Source organism: Epinephelus moara, chromosome 7 (assembly GCF_006386435.1).
Source record: "Epinephelus moara isolate mb chromosome 7, YSFRI_EMoa_1.0, whole genome shotgun sequence".
Lineage (NCBI taxonomy): Eukaryota > Metazoa > Chordata > Actinopteri > Perciformes > Serranidae > Epinephelus > Epinephelus moara.
The window spans coordinates 34751691-34778691 of NC_065512.1; the positions used below are offsets into that span (position 1 = coordinate 34751691).

The 27001-nt window shown below is 38.2% G+C and overlaps 1 protein-coding gene across 2 annotated transcripts; it reads left to right on the top strand.

Annotated features, from left to right (window-relative positions):
- Positions 1-5415: 5415 nt before the first annotated feature.
- Positions 5416-27000, top strand: stat4 (signal transducer and activator of transcription 4). Of its 2 annotated transcripts, none has more exons than XM_050049585.1 (24): positions 5416-5512; positions 5692-5825; positions 7718-7853; positions 11761-11859; positions 13507-13599; positions 13703-13781; positions 13957-14048; positions 14211-14362; positions 17122-17280; positions 18823-18915; positions 19026-19085; positions 19272-19292; positions 19953-20046; positions 21498-21542; positions 21894-21977; positions 22064-22162; positions 22465-22600; positions 22796-22848; positions 23079-23173; positions 24436-24572; positions 24676-24867; positions 25447-25492; positions 25728-25833; positions 26228-27000. In XM_050049585.1, exons 2-24 carry the CDS (start codon positions 5698-5700, stop codon positions 26249-26251), a joined length of 2223 nt encoding a protein of 740 aa, XP_049905542.1. In that variant the 5' UTR covers positions 5416-5512; positions 5692-5697; the 3' UTR covers positions 26252-27000. The 2 variants fall into 2 exon arrangements, with proteins under 2 accessions (XP_049905542.1, XP_049905543.1); XM_050049586.1 differs by having other exon boundaries at positions 19956-20046.
- Position 27001: the final 1 nt, after the last annotated feature.

The following is a 27001-nucleotide window of genomic DNA, read 5'->3' on the forward strand; positions in this document are numbered from 1 at the left end:
TAAATAGGCTTGGCCTGTTGTGTGTGAATGTTAGAGTGGGATCAGAGGGGTTAATCTGAGCAAGCATGTGTTCGTGTTCATGCGTGTACTGTAGATGTGACTGTGTGGCGTCGGAATAAAAAAAAGTGCTCCGCAACGTTATTTAATACATCAGTAATATTGTCTGTTTCAATGCATATGACCCCCCACCCTCTCCGCGTGACTTGAAATTATGTGTGTATGTTATAATTTCAGCCTCAAGCATCAGCTGGTCTTTCTGTACATATGATACTCTTAGTAAAACACATTTACAAAAACAAATGATCACATCTCAATCACACACACAGTGTGGCAGTGAGTAGTTTAGTTTATTCAGTTTGCCATCAGTTAACCTGCTGTGATTCTGTCCATGAATTCTCAAGATTCTGCTCCTCCACATCAGTGTTGGTTTGCCAGCTGCCATGCAGGCTTTGGGTACTACTTTTGATTACAAAATCCTTATCTCTATGAATATCCATTTCTAACAAGATCTTATTGTAATTATGAAGTAATAATATTAAGAGGCAAAAGTCATAATTTTGAGAATTTTTTTTTTTTCCTTTTGTGAATGCACTGTGCTTCCCTAGAAACTTAAGTCACCTTTTGGAGTTTCAGTTGTTCTGTCAACAACAACAACAAAAAAATATTATGGGTTTATTTTTCTTTTTTTTTTGTTCTTCAGATGGCTTGCTTTTATCCCCTTCATTTTTATCCCCTACTTACATTTCTTAGACTGTTGTCAAACAGTGAAAAAGTAAATTAATTATTGGGAAATTAATGTAAACTGTAAATGCTCAGTTGCTAAGTTAACTGAATGAGACAACAATTAAGACATCTTCAGTAATCAATACCTGCTAGTTTTATTGACTTGAGTGCTTAGTTAGGTGTTAGTCTTCAATTCCATTTATGTTCATTTCTCCACTACAGGCAGTTACAATCGGATCTATCATGGTTTTATTTAATTTTATCTGTATCTGCTAATATCTTAAGTTTGAAATCTGTAATATGCTACACACAACTTCAAATGGCATTTCAAAAGAAAAAAAAAATGAACGAACGAAAGGTCTGAAAACTTTTTCCACCATTGCCAATAATCAGCACTGGAATATGTCAGACAGAACTGTCACACTGTATCCCAGTTAGGAGTGTAGCTAAGCTGATCTAAAAGAGATAAAAAAAAAAAATTGAATCTTCCCATCTGATTGACCAAACAGAATTTCCTGAAATGTCAGACTATTCCCTTAAAAACTGGGTTTTATTTGGGCACAGACTTGTTCTGATATGAGTGAATGGAAACCAGAGTTGAAAATGTTTGATTCATTGTGATTATCTCTGCCTAAACAGTTACAAAACAGATCATATTTGTCACATAGGGAGAAAAAAAGATCTCTCTGTAGTTTCAGTTAGATTAGATTCAACTTTATTGTCAACAGAGTACAAGTACTGAGAGAACAAAGTGCAGTTTAGCCTGTAATCATAAGTGCAAAAAACAGAACAGTGCAGATTTGTATTTATAAAGGTAATAATAAACAGTGAGGGATAGATATGAATATGCTTAAATACAGTATGAGTGCAGCGGATCTGCATGGCAACATGAATAATATTATGACATCTGATGTACACTTGTTGACTAATTATAGTTAATAATTAATTTAATTTAATTATAGTATGCTATCTGTATCAAATCTGTTTCTGTAACATCATGAGTCACCTCTCTTTAGCTTTGCCAGAACAATCTCCCAAGAATAAACATATATATATATATACACACACACACACACACACACACACAGACATAATGAAGCAGACTGGCAGCAACAGCTTGAATGATATCATCATAGATAATACGATGAGCCATCAATCAGTGATCAATTCATTAAGTAGATTTATTAAAGAGAGTTACAGTTATCACCCATAAAATTTCAATATCCTCTAGTAATAAAACTTGTGGTCTCACATGTTAGGCAACATGGGAGATCCACTTTAAAACCTCTAATAGGATATGTCAAACTGCCTGGTTGAAAGTTGCCATTAAAAAGAAGAAGAAGAAGATATAACTGCATGTTCAGACCTGTTATTTAGCGTTGTTAAAGTTCAGCAATTAACAACTTATGCAATGAAATAAACAGACCTCATGCAATCACAAAATGATTTAACTGAAATTTTAAAAGCCACATTATCCCTTTGTCTCATTAACTATTGATCTCAAGTTAGACCCATATACTGTTTGTGTGCCATTAAACAATCACCCACATAGTACCTGGCTTGTGATCCTAAATCTCTTAAACAAAGTGTACACATCATTTTGAGTAAACTCAACACAACACATGCCTTAAGTACTTTTATTCTGAGAGCATCAGATTGGTTATTAGTGTTTCTCCCTTAATTGCTTTCTGAGCCCTAATGAGGAAAAGTACATTAAAGCCTAAAGAAATTAAGAATTACTTTATAAAACCTTCATATGCACACACGCTAAGCAAGTACAACTCAAGCATTAAACGTTAGATACAAAAAGCCAATAAAAGTCATAAAAAGACATAAAAAAAGTCATCCTACTACTATAATTGGAGAGCAATGTGTGTGTGTGTGCGTGTGTGTGTGTGTGTGTGTGTGTGTGTGTGTGTGTGTGTGTCTCCATTTACTTCTAACTTGCCCCCTATCTGTGTATATTTTTTTATCTACAGTTTTACTTTCAAATCCTTTATTTTGAAATCTAGAAATACTGTCACCTGGAATCTACCGGAAATATAACAGTAAAAAGAGAATGGTTTTTAGAGAAACTTGTCTTATTGACACTGGCATTTTCTCTAAAGATGAATTAAATGACTCACATGCCATCAAAACCATTGCAGTGTTTGGTCTGTAGACTGTAAGTTCTTCTTTCTTCTAATTTTTCTTCTTAGTTTCCCGCTGAACTACTCCTCCATCTGGCCATGACAAAACATAATTCATTATCAACTCTTGATAGCAGTATTTGCCACAGAAAAACTGAGTAATTCTAAATACATCTGGAAAACAATCCACCCCAAATCCTGAAAATTATGACATTACTCAATTAAATCAATTCTTTCCAAATTGCACAAGCCTCTGCAATTAGACATAAACTGAAACTAGTGATATGAAGTTAATATCTGCTAGAAGAGACCTCCAGTACCACTGTATAAACTCAGTGTTAATCAGGCTGAGGGTCTTAGGCTGATCCCGCTTGAGGAACTGGCAGGTGAAGCCAGTCTTGCCTATCTTGCGGTTTATCTGGAGCCAGTGTTCCTGGGGGAAGATGGTGCTCCGATCTCTGATGAAGCTCTCCATGCCCTACTGACCCTCCCTAAACTCCACGAGCCTAGCATGGACAGCTCCACCCCACTCTGGGCCTGCATCTTGGTGAAAAAGATGGAGGAGTGTGTTTAGGGAGGAGGAGAAACTAATTAAGTTAATTTAACTTTTGTACATTTATGAGGCAATTTTGGTTCATGTTGTACGAATTAAAGGAAAAGACATGTCACCCCCAGCTATCCTCTGGGATAAGGAAAAATAGGAGCAACTTAGGAAACATGTTAAAAACAGGTTTTATTGTGCAGTGGATTTAATTTTTCTAAATCCAGATGTTAAGAAGAGTCCTTGAAGAGTCTGGAAACACCTTCAAAACAGCAGTGAGATTTGTTAAACAACCAAGTATTTATCTTTTGGAAAATCTGTTGCTTGGCTTTGTGACTAAAATTTCTTATCAGTAGCCTACAGCCTCCAGCAGCTCTAATGAGCTGAGAAAGAGCAAGGGAAAAAAAACAAGTCAGGTGACTTTTGACTCTGCTGCACAGAAGGTGGGGGGGTGGGGGGGCAGCTAGTGCTATTCAGTATTGATATTATTGTCCAAAAAAGCCATGAAAGACCAAAACCAATGACGTTTTAGTCATCTCTCGATACTTCCTGATTTTGCTACCCTGTCTGTGGCTCTCAGCTCCAAGCCCATTGGTCCCTACGAGACATAAATCTTTTATATATAAATATATAGTTTCATATATATATATATATATATATATTTTATTTTTTATTTTTTTAAAAAGGCTCAGTAAGTTCCAAGAGGTTCAGAGGAAATAAACTGAAAAGGTCAAATTGTGTGCTATAACTAAAATGCTGGTATAAAGCTGATCCTCCCAGAAAAGAGCAATGGCTTCAGAGTGTCCAGTGAATTTAATTCCCCTATCTTTTGAAAGTCAAAGGCGGTATTTGATATTTGATACTGTTGATATCAACATGAAACAAGATGTCAAACAAGTGACTTGTCTGTTTAAATATTGAATAGCTGGAAATGAGAATGCCTGTACATGTGTGAGTAACCTTTGAAAACAACTTATACTATTGTATGTTGTATTTGTGCTTAGTGGTAAAAAGTAACTGAGCACACTCAGTTTTGAGATACTTGCACTTAACTTGAGTATCTCCATTTTCTGCTATTCTATGCTTGTACTCCACTACATCTCAGAGGGACATATTGTCTCCACTATACTATTTGATAGCTTTAATTACGAGTTACATTGCAAATTCTTCTTAATAATACAAACATAATTAGCATACACTTAATTATAATGTTTTTTAATAAAGACAGAATTGCTACTTCCCGACAGAGTATATGGTAAAAAACAAGCCCCACCTTTACCAGCTTTAACATTTAAGTAAAGTTCATATGCATCAGTAATTATAATCCACTACAGTATTCTAAAATAGAACATTTTGCAAAATTAGTAAAAAAAAATTCCTGAAAACATACAGGACAATAGCTAAGGTATCTTATCATTTGAATGAAACACAATTAATTTAAAGCTCTGAAATGTCTTTTCCCCTCCGATTTTGGTAAACAAACGCAAAAAAACTTGAAGTACATATAAAATGGAATTGTAACAAAATACTTATACCTTATCATTCATAAAGGATATTCCTGTTCAAAGAGGATTTTTTAAGGAATGAACAAAAGCAGACAACATATTAAATGTCCTGATTTTGTTTGGAGTTTCGTACAAACGGAACTAACGGGATTCAAGGGGGTTTACTTTCTTTGCCCTTAAAATATGGAGTTTCTAGCTTGATGTACAGTCTCACATTTCTTGTGACGTATGATCGTATTACCGGTAAAGGGTTATCTTATTCCTCTATCACCACACACAAAAATGTTGTGTGTGTGTGTGTGTGTGTGTGTGTGTGTGTGTGTGTGTGTGTGTGTGTGTGTGTGTGTGTGTTCGTGCGTGCAGTGATTGGGTGGGCGGGTTTCCTACCTACCTNACAAAAATGTTGTGTGTGTGTGTGTGTGTGTGTGTGTGTGTGTGTGTGTGTGTGTTCGTGCGTGCAGTGATTGGGTGGGCGGGTTTCCTACCTACCTGTGTACTGCCCCTGACGGTAAATGATGTCGCTTCCTGAACATTAAAAAACGAAAGTGTCAAAGAGGGAAACAAGTGCACATGGTGAGCGACACTGACGGAGGAGCATCGCACAAACAGCACAGGTAACAAATATGAGAAAACTAGCACTGAACTACCAGACAAATTATTACAATAATATATGTGTCATAAATTCTAGAATAAAAGTAAAATAATTGACCTACTGTGTGTGTGTTTTTTTTTTACTTTAAGGGCATGTTGATAACGGGCTGATTTCTGTATGTATTGTGTTGTCTCTATGCAGGGCAGCATGAGCCAGTGGAAACAGATTCAGCAGTTGGAGATCAGACTCCTGGAACATGTGGATTATCTGTATGACGATAACTTCCCCATGGACATCCGACAAGGTCTGTCCAGCTGGATTGAGTCTCAAGATTGGTGAGTCCTGCTCTGTGTGAATGTGTGTTGGAGGTTGCCCTTTCTTCGTCTTTTTAACACACAAAAGCAAGTACCATTTAATTTGTAAAGACTTATCACCGAAATTACAGAAAAAACACATATTACATTTATTGCATTGGGGTTGAAGCAGGTAGGCCTATATCAGAGACAGACAGCTCACAAGATGAAAAAAAAAACTGAGAATAAGTGAGAAATCTGACCCTTTAAATTACAACGTGTTTTTAGTATCTCTCAGCTTATTGTTTTGATTTTGCAGGACTCAACTTTACTGTCATCAAGCTTGCTGCTCCTCTAAGTGACAAAAAACAGTGATAAAACCCATTATACCTTACCTGCCTAACACTAACCATCAAATGCAGTTAGCAAACTACTACTACTGCATTCAGAGAGAGCAGACCTGTGCCAAGGTCAACAACCCAGTCTTCTATGATATGCAAATCTGCCAGTGCAACCACCGCAGCCACGTAACTGGAAATATTTCCAAAACAATAAAAATGATAGTAAATTGTGGTTGTGCCTAACTGAAGTCCTGTCATCTCAGCTGTGCTTTTATTAGCCTATATACTACTGAAATGTCAATATTTACTTTAAAGATACATTTGTGAAAGCCAGAAAACATTTTGTTATCATGCAGGCTACATATGAAATAACGAATAAATGCTCAACGTAAAATAACAGCATGAACATGGCAGCTTGTTATAAAAACAACAGCTGTTGTGAAAAACTGTAGCCTATGTATGTTCACAAAGAAGACATTTTTACTAGAGTCAAATTTAAATTAACATATAGTCAAAAAAACCTTTTTACACAAACCAGTATGTAAAGGTTGCCTACCTCAGAAACACTGCCAGTGGAGCACCAATGAGGATCCTTTGTCGTGGTGGACACATGAATTCCTTGGTTCATTAACCACCGCACTCGAAACTCCATGTAGGGAGGAGGATGGCACTGTGTACGGCTCAAACAAACACCGGACTTTCAACTGGGAGACTGTGGTTTCTTTTATCTCAGTGTTCTTACGTCCAGTATGTAGTTACATCACGTCACTTGGCGTACTTAGGTCACCTCATGACGTCTTTACATCCTATATATAACACACATAGATATTTTAACCTAAAACATGATCTTTTTTCAAACCTAACCAAGTAGTTTTGGTGCCTAAACCTAACTGTGCCACCACCATGTGATTCAGAGGTCGTGGTTATTTCGCATATTTCAAGAGGATCATGTTCCTAACTAAGTGTTGAAATCAGCATTTGCTAGAGAACAAAGTAAAGCTAAAAGAAACTGAATATTGGACTTACAGTCATTAGATCACATGACCACAAATGAATGCTAATGTCGTGTCTGCTGCTTATAAATTGATAATACACCCAATGATATGTTTTCAGTTGGTTTTGCTGCCCCAAGTGGTAAAAAAATCAATTAATGCAGCTTCAAAAGTTTTTCTGATTTTTGAGTACTTTCCAAATTGGTAAATGCAACATTGCTCTCTACACACTAACATTATGTATGCATGTATATTAACAGCTACCTATACGCAAGCATCCATGCCAAACAGCCCGTTCACAGGCTCATAGAAACACTTAAGACTTCATTACAAATCAGAGTAACCAACTGGGTTCTTTCATGATCTCCATGATCTCTAGGTACTGAAGCTGTACATTTCTATAATTAACTTTGAAGCAGCTATGTTACCACTGATTGTTAAGTTTCACTTCAAAAGTTTAACTAAAAACTGATAGAACTCATACAGAATTACTTAATCGGAGTGTATTTTTTAAAAAAAGGTTATTAATATTATCAGCTATCTTCTTATTCCAGGGTTTTACTGGGAATCTCCTAAACGTCACACACTGTCTGTTTTTCAGGGACACAGCAGCTAGCGACGAGTCAATGGCAGCGGTGCTGTTCACCAACCTGCTGGCCCAGTTGGATAGGGTGCGCTCACAGGAGCAGAACTTCCTACAGAGACACAACATGAAAATCATACAACAGCAACTACAGGTGTGCCACACTCCCTTCATCCTTCCATGTCCTAGTTATGTCATAATCACCATTTACTCCATTTTTGATATTCTAACCAACATTTTTAAAGTTGATGTCCTGCAGTAATACTTGAACAATGCAGTCCTTTGTTCCTAGTTTTTACATCACTTTGCAGTTTACTCTATACTCTTCTAACATCTGAAATTAATTTTGTAGTTTGACATACACATACAGTATTTCATATACAACTTTCACCATATGTGCAATATGAGAAAGCAATATATTCAGACAGACAGTAGCATCAACAAGTAAACACAGGAAGTGCTAGAGCACTTCCAAAGGTAGCATCGGAAGTCTGTGAAAAGATATGACTGTGCACTAGATCCTTTGACTTGGATGTTTTTGTTGACATACATCATTACAAAGAAAGTAAGAGGGAAGAACGTGTTACTGAACAACTGGTGGGACTTTGGCCCAACTGTTCAACGTGGGGTAGAGGGATCCAAATGGCTCTAGGCTAAAGGTGTGAGGTTACAATATGGGAAGCAGGTCTCCAAAAGCAGGGAAAGGGAACATTGTTAATAGGATAGAAGACAGATTTCTGCAGATCCATGGTATTTGCAATACTTTGGGGAAGGAAAGGCAAAAGCTGTAGGGCAATATACTGTCCATCTAGTTTCTAGTCTTATCTGTATGTCCAAGTCTACTCGCAGCACTTTGCTCATATGCCTGTATAGAAATCTGATTTCATTACAGTACTCTTCAGGCTGGTCATTTTTTTCATCATCATAACAAGATGAGACACTTTCCTTCCTAGTGACTTGTTCACTTGTATGAAAAAAATCTTATGAAAATTGTTTGCTCCATAACTCCCCCTACACTATTATCACTCCCAGTAAAAATAAAAGTTGCACGCTTCATTGTGGCATTAGTTCAACCATGATGTTGATCATTTGTAGCAGTCAAATTTTATGCATCTGTAAAAAGGAGAAGTAGATTTTTGGTCTATGGCGGATGTGTGCTGTAGGTGAATGGGAAGTCAAATGTGTTACTGGTTTCTATCTTTGTGTTGTTTTTCTGTGTTACCTGAGAGCGGCAGAGACTTTTTTACTGTTAAGAGACTCAAATGTCAAAAGAAGAGAGGAAAGGCTATGCAAGTACTGATATGACGTTTTGGTATTTTATGCAAATTTTAAGAAAGTCTATTTTTTTAACAAACTATGCATTCTGTTGTTGCTTGCTAAAATACTTGCACATAGTACAATAATGATGTGTTTCATGTTATCATGTTTTGGTGGTATTCTCTCTGTGAGTTTATGAGCGTGCAGAGTGTGGTCCAGGGGCTTTACAGGATGTTGTGGTCAGAGCTCAACAACGTCATGTGCCTCAGTACACATTTCATTCTGGAAAAGACATATACCTTTGCAGAACAAACCCATGAGGCTCATACCACTGTTTCCTGTGTGTTTGAACGTGTGCTTGTATGTGTCAAAGTCAACACTTCTCAGAGGAAGTAGTTACTCCTCTGCGGTAGTCAAGGGTGCTTGAGGGTTGTTGTTGTTGTTGTTGTCGACGACGAGTGAGTGGAGTTTGTTTTATTGATTCAAACTGTAGCAATTTGTTTGTTTGAATCTTTCTTCCATTTGATTTTCTTATCGGCCACATTCAAGCAGAATCTTCCTTAGGAAAACCCTTCTGCCACACATAAAGGGATGCATTTAACATTTTTGTTTGATCTTTCACTGATGTTTATCAGAAATGTAAGAAAATGCCAGCACACTGGTTTGACTGACAAGTGATCTCTAAGATGTTTCCAGAATACTGTTTTGTTAAATAATGCTGGTCAACTAAAAAGAGAAGTGAGCTTGTGATTGCTAGAAACACTAAACCAAACTAATGTGCTGCTTTCCAATGCTAAATGGCATTGTTACTGTAATGAAAGTGAGTGTGGGTGTGCAATGATGCTGATGCATGAAAACTTAGTCACACCAGGAGGCGAGAGAAAAAGTTCCCTCTTCCCGCAGCAAAATTTTTCGTACTTTTCTAAGCGAGTTTTTGAAAAGGCTGATGAGCAAAACAACACCACACTCTTCATGTAAATCTCAAGCAAACCACTCGCCCGCACAGTGGGGAACATGCTGTCTGCCATCTGCCTGGTACAGTGTAAACCAGGATTTATCTGTTACAATGACAAGCTGCTGCCAGGTTAAGGCCCTATTGATGATGACAAGCATGCAGTTTTGCTCCCCTGCGATCGTTTCCTATGGTTTGTGCAGAAATTCATTCGGGTGGCAGGTCTCAGATGATCTTGCAGGTGATGCTGAATGTGGAGATCCTGAGCTGTGTGGTTACACGTGGTCTGTTGTTGTGAGGCCGGTTGGATGGACTGCCAAATTCATGTAAATGACAATGGAGACAGCTTATGGCAGTCTTTCCCACTGGACAAAAAAACACTGACACCCACTAATATTTGGCTTTTGGGTTTAATGGGAATGGTAACAATTGGCATTCATTCCAGGTCACTGGTATTTATCGGCCACACCCCCTGAGGCGGTGATGGAAATACCACACCTGGGTGGATGTGCTCATTTTTGCCACAGCCCATCTAGAATTTCCATTCATCTCCATCCTAGCAGTACTCAGACATTGTTTAAAATTAGTCTGCACGGGTTTTGAAAGAGAGACTGAATAAGTAACATATATAAAAATGAAGTAACCGCTGTCACATTTTTACTGACCGCTGTGCTGCGTTCTACTCTTTACCAGCGTCTTTTATGGCCTGTCTATGATGTGAAACATGACACACCAGCACAAAAAAAAAAAAAAAATCAGAAAGACATACGCATCTGCTGCAGAGCCATGTACACAGCTCTGGTCTACTGGCAATTGGAGAAGAGTCTATTGCCTATTTTAGTGGGGTTTCTCACGTTTAAAAAAAACCTGCATGCATGTGCTAGTTTTGGCTATTTTGACTATGTTTTTTTTTATGATTCTTTATGACTTTGTGACAGTCTCATGCAAGTCCCTTAACTTTATGGAAGTGCTATAGGAAGTTGCTGATGTAGCACTTAAAAATGATCTGCTCCATAATAAATAATCTTAACACTTTCATTCAAAAAAGGGCTTCAAGCTCTGATTAATTTCAAAGAAATTAGTCCTTGAAATTGTCTTGGTTATTAGGCTGATATTTGGCTAATTACCAATCATTAACAAGGTACTGAACGCTCTTTAAAATAGTACTAGTTTACAAACACAACCGACACAAACAAGCACATATCAACAACACAATGTTAAACTCTATACGTGTTAGATGCTGAAAATCAAAAAATTAACAACTAATTCTTTCCAGGAATGATGTCTTTTAAAAGCATCTTTCTTAAATCTAATAGTTGCAAAGCACTCATTCCTGTTTTTGTTTACGCAGTTTGTTTCCGTTATAAATGAGGATCACACCCTCAAAATGTTCTCCCTGAGATTCTAATGAACGTTACGGTTAGAGGCTAGAACGCCCTCGGGAAAAAAACTGGTTGTACTCCAGGTATCTGTGCACACCTTTGGCTACATGCCTCCTATTTATACTTTCATTCATCACTGAAGTATGGTCTTTTGATTTCTTGAGTCAGGTTGAGCCTCATTCCTTTTCTAACGAAATACGTTAAAGTACTTCCAGTAAAAACCTCATGTGTATGAGACCAATGACGACAAATCAATGTGAAAACTAATCATCCTCCTCAGGGGACTGGTTATTCTGGATGGAAAGATAAATAGATACTGTCGAAACTAAGTCAAAAATGTAAACTAATTATGCTGTTTTCTATGCTAACATTGATGAAATCCAAGTGCATGTGCTCTTTTGTAACCTGGAATATTCTGTGTGTGTGTGTGTGTGTGTGTGTGTGTGTGTGNTGTGTGTGTGTGTCCACAGGTGAAATACACGACAACCCCAGTTGTCATGGCCAGGGTTATCTCTACCTGCCTCAGGGAAGAGCGTCGTATCCTCTCCAGTGCCTGCATGCAGGAACAGGTTTGTCTCATTGTCTTGCCCAAAGGGAAAGTCCCTCTGGTTCCTTAATAACAACTGCTGCTGGTAAATCAGAGCTGCTACCAGGAAAACAGTGCTGTATTAATACACCCCCACAGTCCTAGAAATGACATTAAATTTACATTGCTTACGTAATTATATTGCTGCAATAACCTAACAAAATGGACAATTAAAGATAATACATGATGATTTTAGGTAGAAAACAAAAAAACATTCCTAAAAAATACTGGACTTGCAGAAATCAGACTGAGAAAACAGCTATAGTTACTGAAATTATAAATGTTTTGAAAAACCTTCAGTTAATACTTGTTGGTATGAAGCGAAACAGAAGGGTTAAGATACAATCTGTTTCTATAGGCAGTAATAATCTCATTGGTTTAGATCAAAGAACAACAGCATAATCCAGCCAGACAATCTCAGAGCGCATCGTTTATCTGTCTGACAGAGATAAAACGAGGGCCAATACTTCAGGCTGATCTGGGGAAGCCTGCAGATATCCAGGTCAAGACTTCCTCTTCCATGCACCAGTCATTTGATCTTATTTCTATATACAGATATCTACATATGAATGCAGACAAATTAACAAAAAAAGCAAGTATAGCACTAACTCCTTGTCAGACAATAGCTGATGGGTTGTGGGACTGCATTTCAGCCAATGCGTTCTGTACGGACTGTTTACCTGCCCCTCAAACCAGGTTGATCAACACTACTCAAACAAACTATACAGACAGACTACTAACAGAATTCAAAACGCTACCAATACCAAAATCTTATCCTGTCGCCCACAGAACATATGCAGATACCTGTATGTAGAGATTACTTGTCAGCTAACAGAGAATCTTTGAAGGCAAAGATGGATCTCTGATATTAAAGATATAAATGAGAAAGTAGAGCTGTGGAGAAGCGAGGGGTGGATCTTACTGAGAGCCCGAGGACACTATTGCCAGACAACCTTTCACTCAAAATGGCCATACCTTTACTTATGCATAACTTTAAGCCTTAATAAAATGTAAATGGTTGAGTTATATAAAAACAAGCTATGTACAGTTGTTATGGATGTTACAATTCAAATCAAACCTTTTAGCTTTAGATTTTGGCGAGCCTCAGAGGCTGCCACTTGAAAGAGACAGACTAGACTCAAGACTCTGTCCGCTGGTGTTACTCAACCACTAACAATTTTCTGCCCCTAAGAAATGTTTGATGTGCCCCAGTCTTGTAAGTTGTGTAACTGTGGCAGAGCATTAATGCACAAGGTGGATTTTGTTGACAGAAGTTTACTGGAAATTGAAAATCTGTTTTTAGCATTGCTGCCGATGCTGATCTAGGGATGGCGATGTTGGTTGGTCCATCACTTTGTTCAAGATAACTGTAAAGCTATTAGACGGATTGCCATGTACATTGTTACAGATATGGTCCCCAGAAGATGAATCCTTGTAACTTTGGTGATGGTACATCCTGGTGGCCTAGAGGTAAAGGTGTTGATCACGTACAGTGGCGAATACCTTTCCTCCTCTGTACAGCCTCACACAGCTCCTAGCATGGCTGTAGACTATTGTTTCATATTTTCGTATTTTTGCACAGTGGTTGAAGCACTCAATGTAGACTTAAAGACAGAATATTTGCCCACAGGGTCCACTGGAGAAATCATTGCAGAACTCTGTGGCCTTTGAGAGGCAGAAGAACATGGATAACAGAGTTGGGATCATCAGGGGCAGTGTACAGGTACCTGAAGCACACAAACATTTCAGGGAAGATATAAAACAAAGAAATTACTGCATTTCATCTTATGAAATTAACTTTAAAAACTATGTCTGTTTGTGTGTAGTTGATGGACCAGGCTGTAAAATACATCGAGGACATGCAGGATGACTTTGATTTCCGCTACAAGACGCTACAGTCTCGAGGTGGGTCCTGTTATACCATGTGCGCACGAGTTGTGAAAAAAAGGGTGTTATTTCTTACTGCTGTGTAAAAAAAAAATGCACAGCCTGCAACAAACAAGAATGTACCCAAAACTATTTCTGGTGTGCGTGTGTGTACGTGTGCATGTGCGTGTGTGTGTGTGTGTGTGTGTTTCAGAATCAACAGATACTCGACAGAAGTCTGAGATGATGAAACAGGAAGTAACAAGACTGCAAGAAATGCTGAACAGGCTCGACTTTAAAAGGAAGGTACGCATTCATGCAAAGGTCTAACATATGAGGGATGAGGGAAGGAATGAGGGAATCTCTCCAAAATGTCTCCAAATATAAAACTGCAGACACCTCGTCTGTTTAATAATGACAAGTTTACAGTTCATAAACCAATGCAGCTGTTTTACCTATCTTTGTTAGGAGATCTTGTCAAAGATGGATGTTGTGATCAAAGAGATTGATGACCTCATGACCTCTCAGCTAAACCCTGAGCTGCAAGACTGGAAGCGCAGACAACAGATTGCTGCCATTGGTGGTCCGCTGCTCACTGGCCTGGACCAGCTGCAGAGTTGGTAATGAGCTTAATGTTCACTAAAATCATGACTCTTATGCCAGTGTTTACTTTAGTAAAGTTCCATGATTAACAACAACAACACACACTCGGGTGTGTGACAATCAGTGGAACTTTAATCTTAATCTATTGTAGATTGTAGGAACATTACAGCCCTACATGATTGTAATACATTTTTGGCACAAGCTTTGAGAGTTTTACTCGATTGAATGGGCATTATGGGTAGTTATCATCCTCATAGACAGCCCCTTAAGGTTGTTGCAACATCGGGATCACAACAATTAACGCAAATATAACCAATCCCAGTGGATTTTGTGTGAACTTGCAGTTGTCTCCAATCAACATAATTTTAACACAAATTTGACCAATAACCACTGTTTCCCGTGACTTTCACCAATCATAGCAGTCCCCCATGTAACCTTACCAAACTCACTTCATTGTTTTTGGTTGTGAAGATGCAGACACATGCAACACAATGGCTCATATTTACTAAAAAATATTACTGCAAAAGACCATGCAAGGTAATTCCCTGACGTTTTTTATGAAAGCGGGGGTAAACTGTTTTGCACCACATGCAACGTTGAGGTGAAACACAAACAAAAGTCATCCCTTGACAGCAAAACACACCCGGAGAATGAAACACATTGACAACAGACAAGTCACCATGACCGAGGCTGTTGCCTCCATATTGTATGTGCTGAAAGATCAATGTGAGGTAGACTAAATATGCAGGTTAGTGGTAACTTTAGTGTAGTGTACATCACAGACTCAGAACAGTGTGGATTCATTCTCACTAAAACAAGTTACCTTTGATTTTTAATGAATTATACAAGAAGAATTTTGCAACTGTTTTTACAATTTCAAATTGCTCCTGTGATTTAATTGCAAAAAAACGCCTCAATGTGCATCACAACTACATGCATCACAATTTTTTAGTAAAAGCTGCTGTAAAATTGGCCATTTTAGACTGCAACAATCCCTAGCCTATCCTTCAGACTGACTGTGATAATATGTCCAGTTTTTTCATAGATATATTTCTCAAAAACCCTCCAAAAGACAGATGACACAGGGCAAATGCAGAATAAACGTGCAATTGTCTCTGACTCAATTCCACAAAAAGTGCATTTATCATCCAAGTCTGTGAACCTGGAAATTGTGTTGTTACAAGGATAAATGTTGTGTAGTATTTTGAACTGAAGTTCTCTTATTTTATTTGAAATACAGAATTGAAAGGGGCACAACCATGTTTTACGCCAATTAATATCGAATAATTGTGAATTCCAGAAGAACTTTCCTCTGGGGGAGATCTTATTATAGCTATGAAGTGCATTCCTAACATGCTTATTGGTATATCAATCCCTCTAATCGTGAGAGAAGGTGTCTGAACCTCAATCTTTTGATAAGTTAAGTGACACTTCATTAACCCGAGCATATTCTGAGGAATGGTCTTTACAACAGAAGCAAATTCTTTGAATTTGACTGGAAAGGATTTTGTTTTTAAGAAATTTTCATAACTATAAAGATTGCCATTATCTTCAAATAAATCTGCAACAAAAATTATACCCCTTTCAATCCAGCCTTCCTTATATAAAGTCTTATTTTTGACGGGAGGGGCTGTTGATGACTTGTGGGAGAAGCTGTTGATGACGCAGCACGTGCCCACTGGCTGTGGACTGACAGGAAACAGCTGATAGCAGGAATGAGCAACTAGTAGGGAAACGCAAACCTGAAAGACAATGTAAAGGTGAGCAACTGGGGAGACAAGGAACTGCGCACCCTCCTTGCCCTCACAAACGAAGAGGCCATTAACCGTCAAACGATGGGAATGGTGAAGGATGTGCCAACTTATGAGAGAATCACCAAAGGACTGACCAGCCGTGGCTTCCCTCGGAGCACATCACTGTTTATGTCACACGCTGAGCTCCACGTTTTGTTACTTCCTCACGCCCCCCATTGCCCTGAAAAAGGCACATTCTGTATGAACAAAAGTAGGCAGGCAGTAACATAACTATTGCGCCCATTTTAACACAAACCATGACGTTTCTTCTGAACTTAACCACTTACTACTCGGGCCTAAAGCTAACAATACTGCTCCTGACAATGGCAGATAATGGGCTGACAACAGCCTTCTGAACCTACTAGTAGGCCCCTTCTAACCTGTATCTGTTAAGCTGAGGCTGAGGAACTCTGCTTCAATTGTTGTTATGTCCATTTGTTTCCAGTGTTAATTCTCAACAACAATGGCTAAACCCAGATCAGCATAACATAATATTTGAAGGCCAGTGATGTATAAAATATTGTACCCTTGGTCAATCTTCATTTAATAAACCCCATGAGCCACATTTATTCTTACTTGAATATATGTTTAAAAAATCTGATCAGAGAGGCTTTTGGCACAGCACATGTGCATGGACAGAGACATACAAAAAACATAAAGTCAAAGAACAATGATTCAGCCTTACAAAGTGTATTTCACACTTCACACAGATGTGTCTAACATTGGAATCTAATGATCTAAAAGGTCTTAATCTTACAGTATCTTAACCTTCAGACACACTGGAGCCTCTTCACATGCCTGCATGTAGACACTGAAGGACTCTGAGGCCTCTGAAAATACCTAACCATGACCACAGATGAATCAGACATTCATACAGTTAATATTAGTACACATGGTGACATTCAAATACTTTTATATTGCATAATTTGCCATGACAGTCATGTAAATGAATAAGCACTGTTCCTTACCCTCTCATTTTCCAGGTTTACTCTGACAGCCCAGAGTCTCTTCCAGATCAAGCGTCAGCTGGACAAACTGGGGGAACTGGTCCTGAAGGTCACCTATGAAAGTGATCCAATCCCCTTGCAGAAACCTCAGATGGAAGAGCGAGTCAAATACCTCATCTATCACCTCATCAAGAGGTACTCTAAACACCACACAACACAACATTAGACACAAACAAAAGTATAACAGGTTCTTGAAAAACACAATACATGTAACATAATGCAGAAGTAGTTACTCTCCATTTGTTTTCCTACACCTTTTATTTAGTAATTATATGCTTTGATGATGACACTGCACTCTGATATACAAAACTTTTATTTTGCATTTTGGTGAGGTGTCTCTGGTTTTACATGTTTCCATTTCCAAGACAACACAGATTAGAAACAGAGATCTGAATAGCAGCACCTGAGGGAAGTCAACTTTTAACGGTTCAGATCAGATCAGTGTGTAAGCATGATGGGAATTTTGGGGAATTTAAAAAGAGTAGGTCATTAGTTTTAGTCGTAAGTGATTATTAATAACTGATAAACTTATTAATGACATCTTATAATCCCTGTATTTTGAATTGTTAAGTTCCACCAAAGTATATTTTAATTATGCATTTATTACCTTACATTATTTTGAAACCAGTTTTCACAATTTATTCCTCTGGGCCAGCATCAGCCTTGGCCGTCTGTCCATCCATATATATGTACGTCCATCTATCTAATTCTCGTGAACATGAACGGTGAAAGGGAAATTTGGCACAAACATCCACCTGGATTCACCAATGAACTGATCAGACTTTAGTTGTCAAAGGTCAAGGTCATTATGACCTTGCTTGGTGTCATTCTTGTTAATGTGAAAACCTAAAGAACGCTGTGAGGGAATTTCTTTGAATTTGGCACAAACGTTCACTTGGAGTCCTGAACTGATAAGATTTTGGTGGTCAAAGGTCACTGTGGCCTTGCATCAGACTCATTCTTGTTAATGTGCTATATCAACACTTAGAGGGAGTTTCCTTAAATTTGGCACAAACGTCCACTTGGACTTAAGAATGAACTGATTAGAATTTGGAGGTCAATGTCAACGCCATTGTGACTTCACAAAATAGGTTTTGGGCCATAATGCAAGACTTTATTCATTCATGACAAAATTTTACACTAATGTCTCACAGAACAAAATGTTATTTTATATTCAAAATGTCAAAGGTCAGCTTCACTGTAATATCATAACAGTCTGCAAAAACACCTTTCTAGCTATTACTCATAACAGCAGAGAAGACATTTGGTCGGATATTGAATTGGTGACACTAATCCTGAGTGTCCACCTTGAAACGGTGCTGATTGTATACATCTGCTGTGCTGCCGGGGGAAAGATGTGCGTAAAGCTTCCATGTTTTCACAGACATGGATGTAAACTGTAAGTGCAACAACAAGGTGCTAATTCTAGCCTTTAAAAGTTTAAAGTTTTCATGTCTGTCAACATATAAAAACTGTACATGGAAGACTGAGAACTCTGACATGCATGAATGACTTCCTTCTGTACTTGCAGCACTAACAACACATTGCACAATGTAGTAAGGTGCAAAATACAGAACCTAAACAACCAACTGGTGACTTGAATGCTCTACAGGCACAATCTCTCAAGTGAACACGGTGATAACAGTGTAAATCATATGAGGTGTGGTTTGTTCTCAGTTCATTTGTGGTGGAGAAGCAGCCATGCATGCCCACACACCCACAGAAACCCCTCATCATCAAGACTGGAGTACAATTCACCACCAAAGTCAGGTATTTATATATATATATGTATTTATATATTTACTTCAATAATAAGTAGTAATGTTGGTTGGGAGTTTAATTAATTTTAATTTTCTTTTTCTTTTCCCGATTTTTCCCAGACTCCTGGTTAAACTTCCAGAAGTGGATTATCAGCTGAAAGTGAAAACAACATTTGATAAGTGAGAAATTGTTTAATTTTTGCAACTGATTTTCACTTTCAGGTCAATAAAAATACTTAAATATACATAAGTGTAAATAACTATAAAGTATTCCATCTGTTTATCTGCACTGTAAAGTCATATTCTTCAGATGAATTTTCGTCTGAGTGCTAATCTTTATGTTTGTGTGTATGTGTGTGTCTCTAGGGACCTCCCCCCTGGCAGAGTGTGAGTACAAACATCCTTATAATAGGACATACTGCTGATGTTTAATTTTAACACAGATAAAAGCGGTAGCAGCAAGTTAGAAGGTTTGAGGAGCCGTGGTTTTCATACTGCAGTCAGTACTGCAAACATTATACAAATTCACTTTACTGCTTCAAGAAATGGTTTCATTCCTAAATGCCTCAGATCTGTTTGGAGGAAAGTGTTCATCTGAATTTTGTTGCCCACTTCAGAAGCAAGTATCAAAATAAATGTGTCTTTTTATATGTGAATTTCTTTTGTTACCTGTGACATAAACATTACAACAAACCTCTCTTTCTTTCAGCTCATTTTTGTTACAGTTTCTTTCAAAATACTTAAACTGGCAGAGAAAAGGTATTAAGACAGTTGTTCCAGTAATCTGAAAACAAGTTGTCCTTCATACTGTAGTTAAAGATGGTTCTGAGATTGGAGTTTTTATTTTGAAGCCATACACAAAACTCTGTTTTAAACCGCATGTATTCAGAAAACAAATTGTACATTTCAGCAGCTACAGCTGCATTCTTATAGTGGTAAGGGTTAAAGAGAATTGCAGAAAGGGAGTTATTAGGAGAGAATTACAAAAAAAAGTAGAAATTGACAAATCCATGAGGCTTCTTTGTTTTACCTTCTTTTTCTCCTCAGAAGTCGTCAGTTTTTCATCCTCACCAACAACACTAAAGTTATGGACATTGAGGACTACTCAAATGGCTGCCTCTCAGTGGAGTTTAGACACCTGGTAAGACAAAGTGCTAAAGTGCCATTTATTGTTAGTATTATCACTTTATGAAAAAGTCATTATGTAACCTCTCAGTGGCTATCATACAGTATTAGTCGACTTAATAAAGTTTCACCTGCACCTAGATTTGGAAGTCTGTGAACTGTAAAATCAGTGATTTCTTTCCAAGCACATTCATGTTAGAAAATACTTGTTGAGAGAAAAGACTGGGAACTGTGTCGCACTGAATTATGGAGTTAGATTGCTGAACTGTTTTTTAACCATTTTCATGTCCAGGAATTTTTGGGTGGGTCTGAAATCATAGCTCAATGACAAAATGCAACCATCCCTAATGTAACCCCTCACTCACTTAAGAAAAACTAGCTCGTAGCATGAGTGTGCTACATTCCTCAAGCTCTCTTAGCTTTTTCAGTCTAATAAATACATGAATAAAAAGCTCTGTTAAATGCCACAATTATGTAAAAACACTTGCAGTACTTAAGCCTGAATCGGCTACCCAGCCCGCCAGCAGTTATGGCTTACCGCTGTGGTTGTGTGCTTTGTTAACATAAGCTACTGAACGAGAGACTGTTGCTGCACCATAGCTCTTTTGTTCTTCGGTTCAGGGTGTATCAAGGAGGATAAAATGAGAAGTCAGGGAATCATATAACGTCATATCATTGGGGTACAACAAATTCGCAATGAAATCTGGTGTGCAGTTGCCAAAAGGCTCAATAGCTTGTGTACTACCGTAGAACATGGGGGATGATTGATTCATTTCACTGAGGCATCTGTAGTCGGCCTTAGGTCAGAATATTTTTGTATGATAAATAAAGATAGCAGTGGGAATTACAATTCTGTAATTATTGGAAAAAGTCTGTAATAATAGGCCATAAACAAATGCCTGTTATATGCAAACATTCAGCTGCATATTGGCTGCCATCCAATTGTGTGTACCCAAAAGTTCTGTCAGGCTGTGCACACCCAAAGAGCACCTGAGTGGGCACTGTCCCTTTATTTCTAGCACCGTCTGCTGTAACCCTCCAACATCGCAGCTATATTTTGCATATGTCATACGCCATAGCTCCCATGGGGTCAAAGACTGTGTCCCAGCCTTTTTTGAGTGACCTTGGGGTGTGTGTGCTGTGCTATTGGGTTAGCTGCTAACGAGAGTCTGTCACTTCGCAGCAGCTCCCCCTTCAGCTCAGCTCCTTCAGCGGACACTCCTCCAGCATTTCAGAGCAGAGAATAGGCCTACTGCTTTTTCTTTCATGATTTTGAAACCAAATTTTATATACGTACTTGCGAATTACTTTAAATATTCAAATTTGGCTCAGTGATTAATAACATATTTTTCTGTAATGTGACAAACTCTGTATTTATTTTTGCTATTTATTTGTCAAAGTGGAGAACTGTTGAATTTTTCAATCAGTTTTTGATCATTCTTTTGACATTAAGCTTGTGTCTTACAGCAGCTGAAAGAAAAGAAATATATCAATGGCACAAAGGGGAATGAGGTAAGAAATGCAGATGAGTTAATGACCTTGGCTTGGTAGTAGCACCTAACTATCAGCCTATAACGTCTGTATTTGACGACCTAGGAATGAGACTCAACAACCAACTATTGTTCTCCAGAGTTACATAAAGCACCTTTAATGTATGCTGAATACCTATGTTACTGTTACTGTGTATGTATGTTTGTGCATTGTATTCTGAATTAAATAAGCAAATGTTTCAACTATGTCATTACTATTATTGTCTAAAGATACTAATATTTTTCTAAAATTGTTGCACGGAATTAATTTCAAGTTATAATGCAGTGCTAGAGGGATAGACTCTGAAACAGATGTGTTTTGTGTGTCTTACAGGGTCTCCTCTCTGTGACCGAGGAACTTCACTCTCTCAGTTTTGAGGCTTGCTTCACAATGCAGGGCCTTACCATTGATCTAGAGGTCAGAAATAGTCTAGATTTGTCGTGATGTGGGGCTCTCTGCTGTTGATGCTGCAGTTTGCTTATTGTGTATGTGAATTGTTTCAGACGTGTTCTCTGCCTCTGGTGGTCATTTCCAACGTGAGCCAGCTCCCTGGAGGCTGGGCATCTGTCATGTGGTATAACCTTTTGACTGATGAGCCAAGGGTGAGCTAACACGCTGTGACAAAAGCATATGTTGAAAAGTGCTACTTACCCTAGCCAGTTTATTAGGCACACCTATCTTTAACCAATGCAGTCTAATAAAACAGTCCTGCAGTAATTTCTACCTTCATGAAGGTTTTACAGACAGCAGTTAATTAAATTTTACGGTCATTTTAGAGAGTGTAGTTTGTGGTGCAGTTGAATTGTATTGCATTATATTATTTTAAGAGATGTTTTCAGAAATTACTTCCATATACGCACTTCCCTTCTCTTACCCTTTTCCTCTTGTTTCCCATAATCCACAGAATTTGGCATTCTTTGGGAACCCACCTCGGGCCACCTGGAGCCAGCTCTCTGAGGTCCTCAGTTGGCAGTTCTCCACCTTTGCAGGTCAAGGCCTCAACAAGGAGCAGCTCACCATGCTGGGAGAGAAGCTTCTCGGTATGTTTGCCCTCCATTTTTTAAAATGAAATCATCATAGTCGAGTTTTGGATGACTGAAACAAAAGAAAACTTGTATCTAGATCACATGGGTATATGCTGACATGATAGCTGATAGCTGATACTGGCCAAGTTACTGTGTGTTGGGTACTTTGGTGCTATTATTATTAATGTTATTTACTGTATATTATTGTAGGTCAGCATGCCTCCTGTAGTGACTATCAAGTGTTCTGGTCTAAGTTTTCAAAGGTAAGTGTTTATTAATAAGGTACAATTACCACAAAGTACCATGTGGTCTCATGTTCAATCTACTTGTGCCATCTGGTGGTCAATAGGAAAGCACGTTCTATGCCCCATACTGTAATGTTTAGCCTGGACATATTTTGTCATTCCATTTCATGTCTATCTTACATAATGTGATGTTTAAATGTCAGAAAACTACTCATTGTACCTCTTTTATGTGTCCTGCATTCTTCAAGGAGAATATTCCAGGAAAGCCATTCAGTTTCTGGATGTGGCTGGACTCCATCCTGGAGCTTATCAAGAAGCACTTGCTGCCAGTCTGGAATGAGAAGTAAGCCACTGGCTAACTTGCTGTGTCTCACCCCACCTCACTGTCCCAATAAATCTCTGCTATGCATTAGGACTGCTTTTCTTATGATGTTTATATGATTCACTGGATAAGAATAGTCTATTGCATTTTAAGCCATTGTTATGCCTCCACATTGGTGATATCCGTGGTGATATGTTTTAGGGTTGTCTGTCCCTCTGTACGTCTGTCTGTCCATCCACTTGTCCCATTCTCATGAACGCAATATCACAAGAACACCTTTAGGGAGTGCTCAAAGACACATACTTGGACTCAACAATGAACTGATTAGATTTCGGTGGGCAAAGATTGAGATCACTGTGCCTCACAAGAAATGTTTTTGGCCATAGCTCAGGAACTCATACGCTAAGTATGACAAAATTTCACACAAATGTCTAATAGGATAAAATGATGAAGTGATGACATTTTATATTCAAAGGGCCAAAGGTCAGCTTCACTGTTACGTCATAACGTTCTGCAAAAACATGTTTCCAGCCATTACTCAGTGTCATAAGTTAGGAGTTGAAGAGAAGACATTTGGTCAGATACTGAATTGGTGACACCAATCTTGGGTGTCCACCTTGAAACTGTGCTGATTGTATAGATCCTCTGTGCTGTAGGAGGGAAGATGTGTGTGAAGCATCATGATTTAACAGACATGGATATAAACTGTAAGTGCAACTTGACAGGTTCTCAGAGGCATACAAGTAATTCTAGTTTCTGGTTAGGGTCAAACAAAGAAACTCAACCCGTAATATTTTTAATTAGTTCAACATTTATTGCACATTAGGTGTTGTAGTGACACAATTTTATATGTGAAGCTGCTTGCAAATGTTGTTCAGTTAGTGACTGACTTACAGGAAAAGAAAGTAGCAGCATGTCAGACCTGCAGAAACTACTAGTATCCAGTTCCTCTTTTTGCAAGTTTAAAATGGAAAAGCTCAAAACACAATCACGAAAAGCAGCTACTTAAAAAAAAATCGCTTTAACATTCTAAGGTAAAGGGGGTACAAGTTTTAAAACTGCAATAGTTGTAACATTTTTTGCCTTTTTCCCTACTTAATTTTCTTGTTATCTATATTTTATAAGCTTCAGTTGTATGAAATAGGTAGTACAAAAGATAAAGTTACACAACATAACTGATGAATGTCACTGTAAGAAATGGAAGTGCAATATTTTAAAGTGTTAGAAGAAGCAGGAAAAAGTGATTGTTTTCTTTTTCTCTTTTACCAACACCATCCATGCAGCTACATCATGGGCTTTGTGAGTAAAGAGATGGAGCGCACTCTGCTAAAGGACAGAGAGCCGGGCACATTCCTCTTACGCTTCAGTGAGAGCCATCTTGGAGGGATCACTTTCACCTGGGTGGAGCACAACGAAAATGGTGAGGAAAACCCTGTACATTTGGCTCATAAACTTGTATTTTTAGCCTATTGTCTTTACTTGATCTACTGCTCTGCTTTGCTAACACTGCCTTTTTACAACAGGAGAGGTGAAGTTCAACTCTGTTGAGCCATACACTAAAAACAGGCTTAGCGCTCTCCCATTTGCCGACATCATACGAGACTACAAAGTGATCTCAGACGGAGTTGTCCCAGAGAACCCACTCAAATTCCTCTACCCCGACATCCCCAAAGATGAGGCCTTTGGACGGCTGTACAACAGTCAGCCAAGCAAAGGCAAGAGTGCAAAACCATTCCTTCATTCATGCAGCATTTCCACTGCGTGGTATGGCACGGCTCTACTCAACTCGACTCATTCTTTTTTGTATAAGTTGTGGATAGTACCCACTGCATCCCCTTATTGGTCAAAGAGAATCAACACTAATCATCACTTGCATGACATGAGACATCCTGCAAAAACCTGCAAAAAAGAAGATTTATAAATAGCCAAGCTACCATCAATAGCAACCACAAGTTCGTATTTACTCGACCAAGATTTTAAAGAATGGTAGCCTGCAAAATTATGCAGATGTTCCTTTGTTTGGTTGCCAATGAAAGGTTCATCAAGTGTAGGGCAATCAGCTGGAATCCTGTCTACACCTAAGGGGCACTATCTGCAGTGGAAAGTAAAATACAGAAAAGGACCTGGTAACAGGAGTGAGTTGAGTTGATCTGAGTCGAGCTGAGCCATGCAGTGACAATTAGGCATCAGAGTTCATGTTTTTTAGGGCTTGTTTTGAATCTTTGTTGGCTGACTAGATTGCAGGCAACACTACAACAACACTAATCTCTCTCATATCTCTGTTAAAATTCCAGCCTATCCATACATACCATCTACCCTGATCCCCATCTCAGAACTGCGGTGAGTTCATTTTAAGACTACATGAGACCCCAAGTTACTTTGTACCGTAGTTAATTTTTTTGGAAACATTTCATCAAACATCTTACCCTGACACTGAATTATTGGACCAAAGTTGGTGAATAGATGTCGATTATTTTTTGTGCTGTCAATGCAACCAACAAATTATCCAGAAAATACTACATAACACAGATGCAGTCCCATCACTTGTATAATCTTCTTTGTGCTGTTACTACAGCTCTCATGCAAGCACCACACCACCTCCTTGTCAGTCTCCTGAACCACCAATGACTCCTGGGGAGTTTGACATGCTCAGCGAGAGTCTATGCTTCAACATTGACACCGTAAGTTTGCATGCTTTGTCTTTTATAGGCTACCAATTCTGTTGTAAAAGAAACACTGGCAATATTCTGTGTTCTTTCTTATTGTCAGTAAATTCACGAAAAGACCAAACCAACAGTGAATTGATTCTACAGGTACAAGTATTCTGTGTGTATCCAAAACCTGATGTATATTTTATTCCTCTGAGCTATGAGCTCCATTGTTGTCCAGAAACTGTTAAAAACAAATTAGTTGGCCACACTGTTGCAATGGGTGACATGCTCCTTCATTACCATGAACACCCACGCTGTAGTTTCTTTTCACTTATTATTTTTACTTTGATTTTTTTTGTTTTTTTGTTTTGTACATGAGTCCTCTATACATTCTGCTAATGTTGTTCTCATTTTTGTTTTACAGATGAGTTCTCCATATTCAGAGTAAAGTGAGGTGAAGCACTCCAATCTCCAATCAGTGTCTACATCTTTGTGATCATGAAGCGTTTGCTGTGTTTAAACAGGTCTGTGTGGTTGAATGGGATTCATTGTTTGAGCTTTTTTTTCTTCAGTATTTTTGTTGAATATTAACTTAGCATTCACAAACACAAACATACAGAAACTTTAAACAAGGACGGTAAACCAAGTGGATATGTTGAAAAAAATCAAATGAAATTTTAGTTCAGTAAGAGAGAAAATATATGAAGGCAATATATGACGGGACTCCACACTCCCCAAAAAAACCTATACCCATCCCACACCATATTAGTCATCTTTTCCACTGACTAATTTCTTGTCATTTCTTTTAAACTAACTATTAATACTTGGCACACTGTTGTTCTCCCATTGTAAAGCAGAGGATGTTTTACCTGTTAGATTCAAAAGTCTGTGAATGTATACTCTTTTCTTTTCAGTCAGGCATCTTGAGGTTATAAATGTGATTTAAATCATTGCTGGTAGAGATAAACTGATATTCTGGATTTCATCTGTCATACTGTTCACATATTCCTAAAATGTCTTTATGTGTTCACACGCCCATATGCAGTGGAATAGAATACCTTTTTGATGTTTTATTGAGTTTCACAAAAACAGAGTACCTTTAAACTCATTGCATTTCACACATCAGGAATATTTTCATTGTATTTTTGTAATGTAACTGGGGTTATATAAGTGCACATTAAACACTCTTATTTGTAGG

Bases quoted from the DNA above. Each gene is read 5' to 3' on its own strand.
- stat4 (XM_050049585.1), top strand. From the start codon at position 5,698: ATGAGCCAGTGGAAACAGATTCAGCAGTTGGAGATCAGACTCCTGGAA. The intron at 24,868-25,446 runs GCAAGAGTGCAA...TTAAAATTCCAG, and splicing joins CAACAGTCAGCCAAGCAAAG to CCTATCCATACATACCATCT. The intron at 25,493-25,727 runs GTGAGTTCATTT...CTGTTACTACAG, and splicing joins ATCCCCATCTCAGAACTGCG to CTCTCATGCAAGCACCACAC.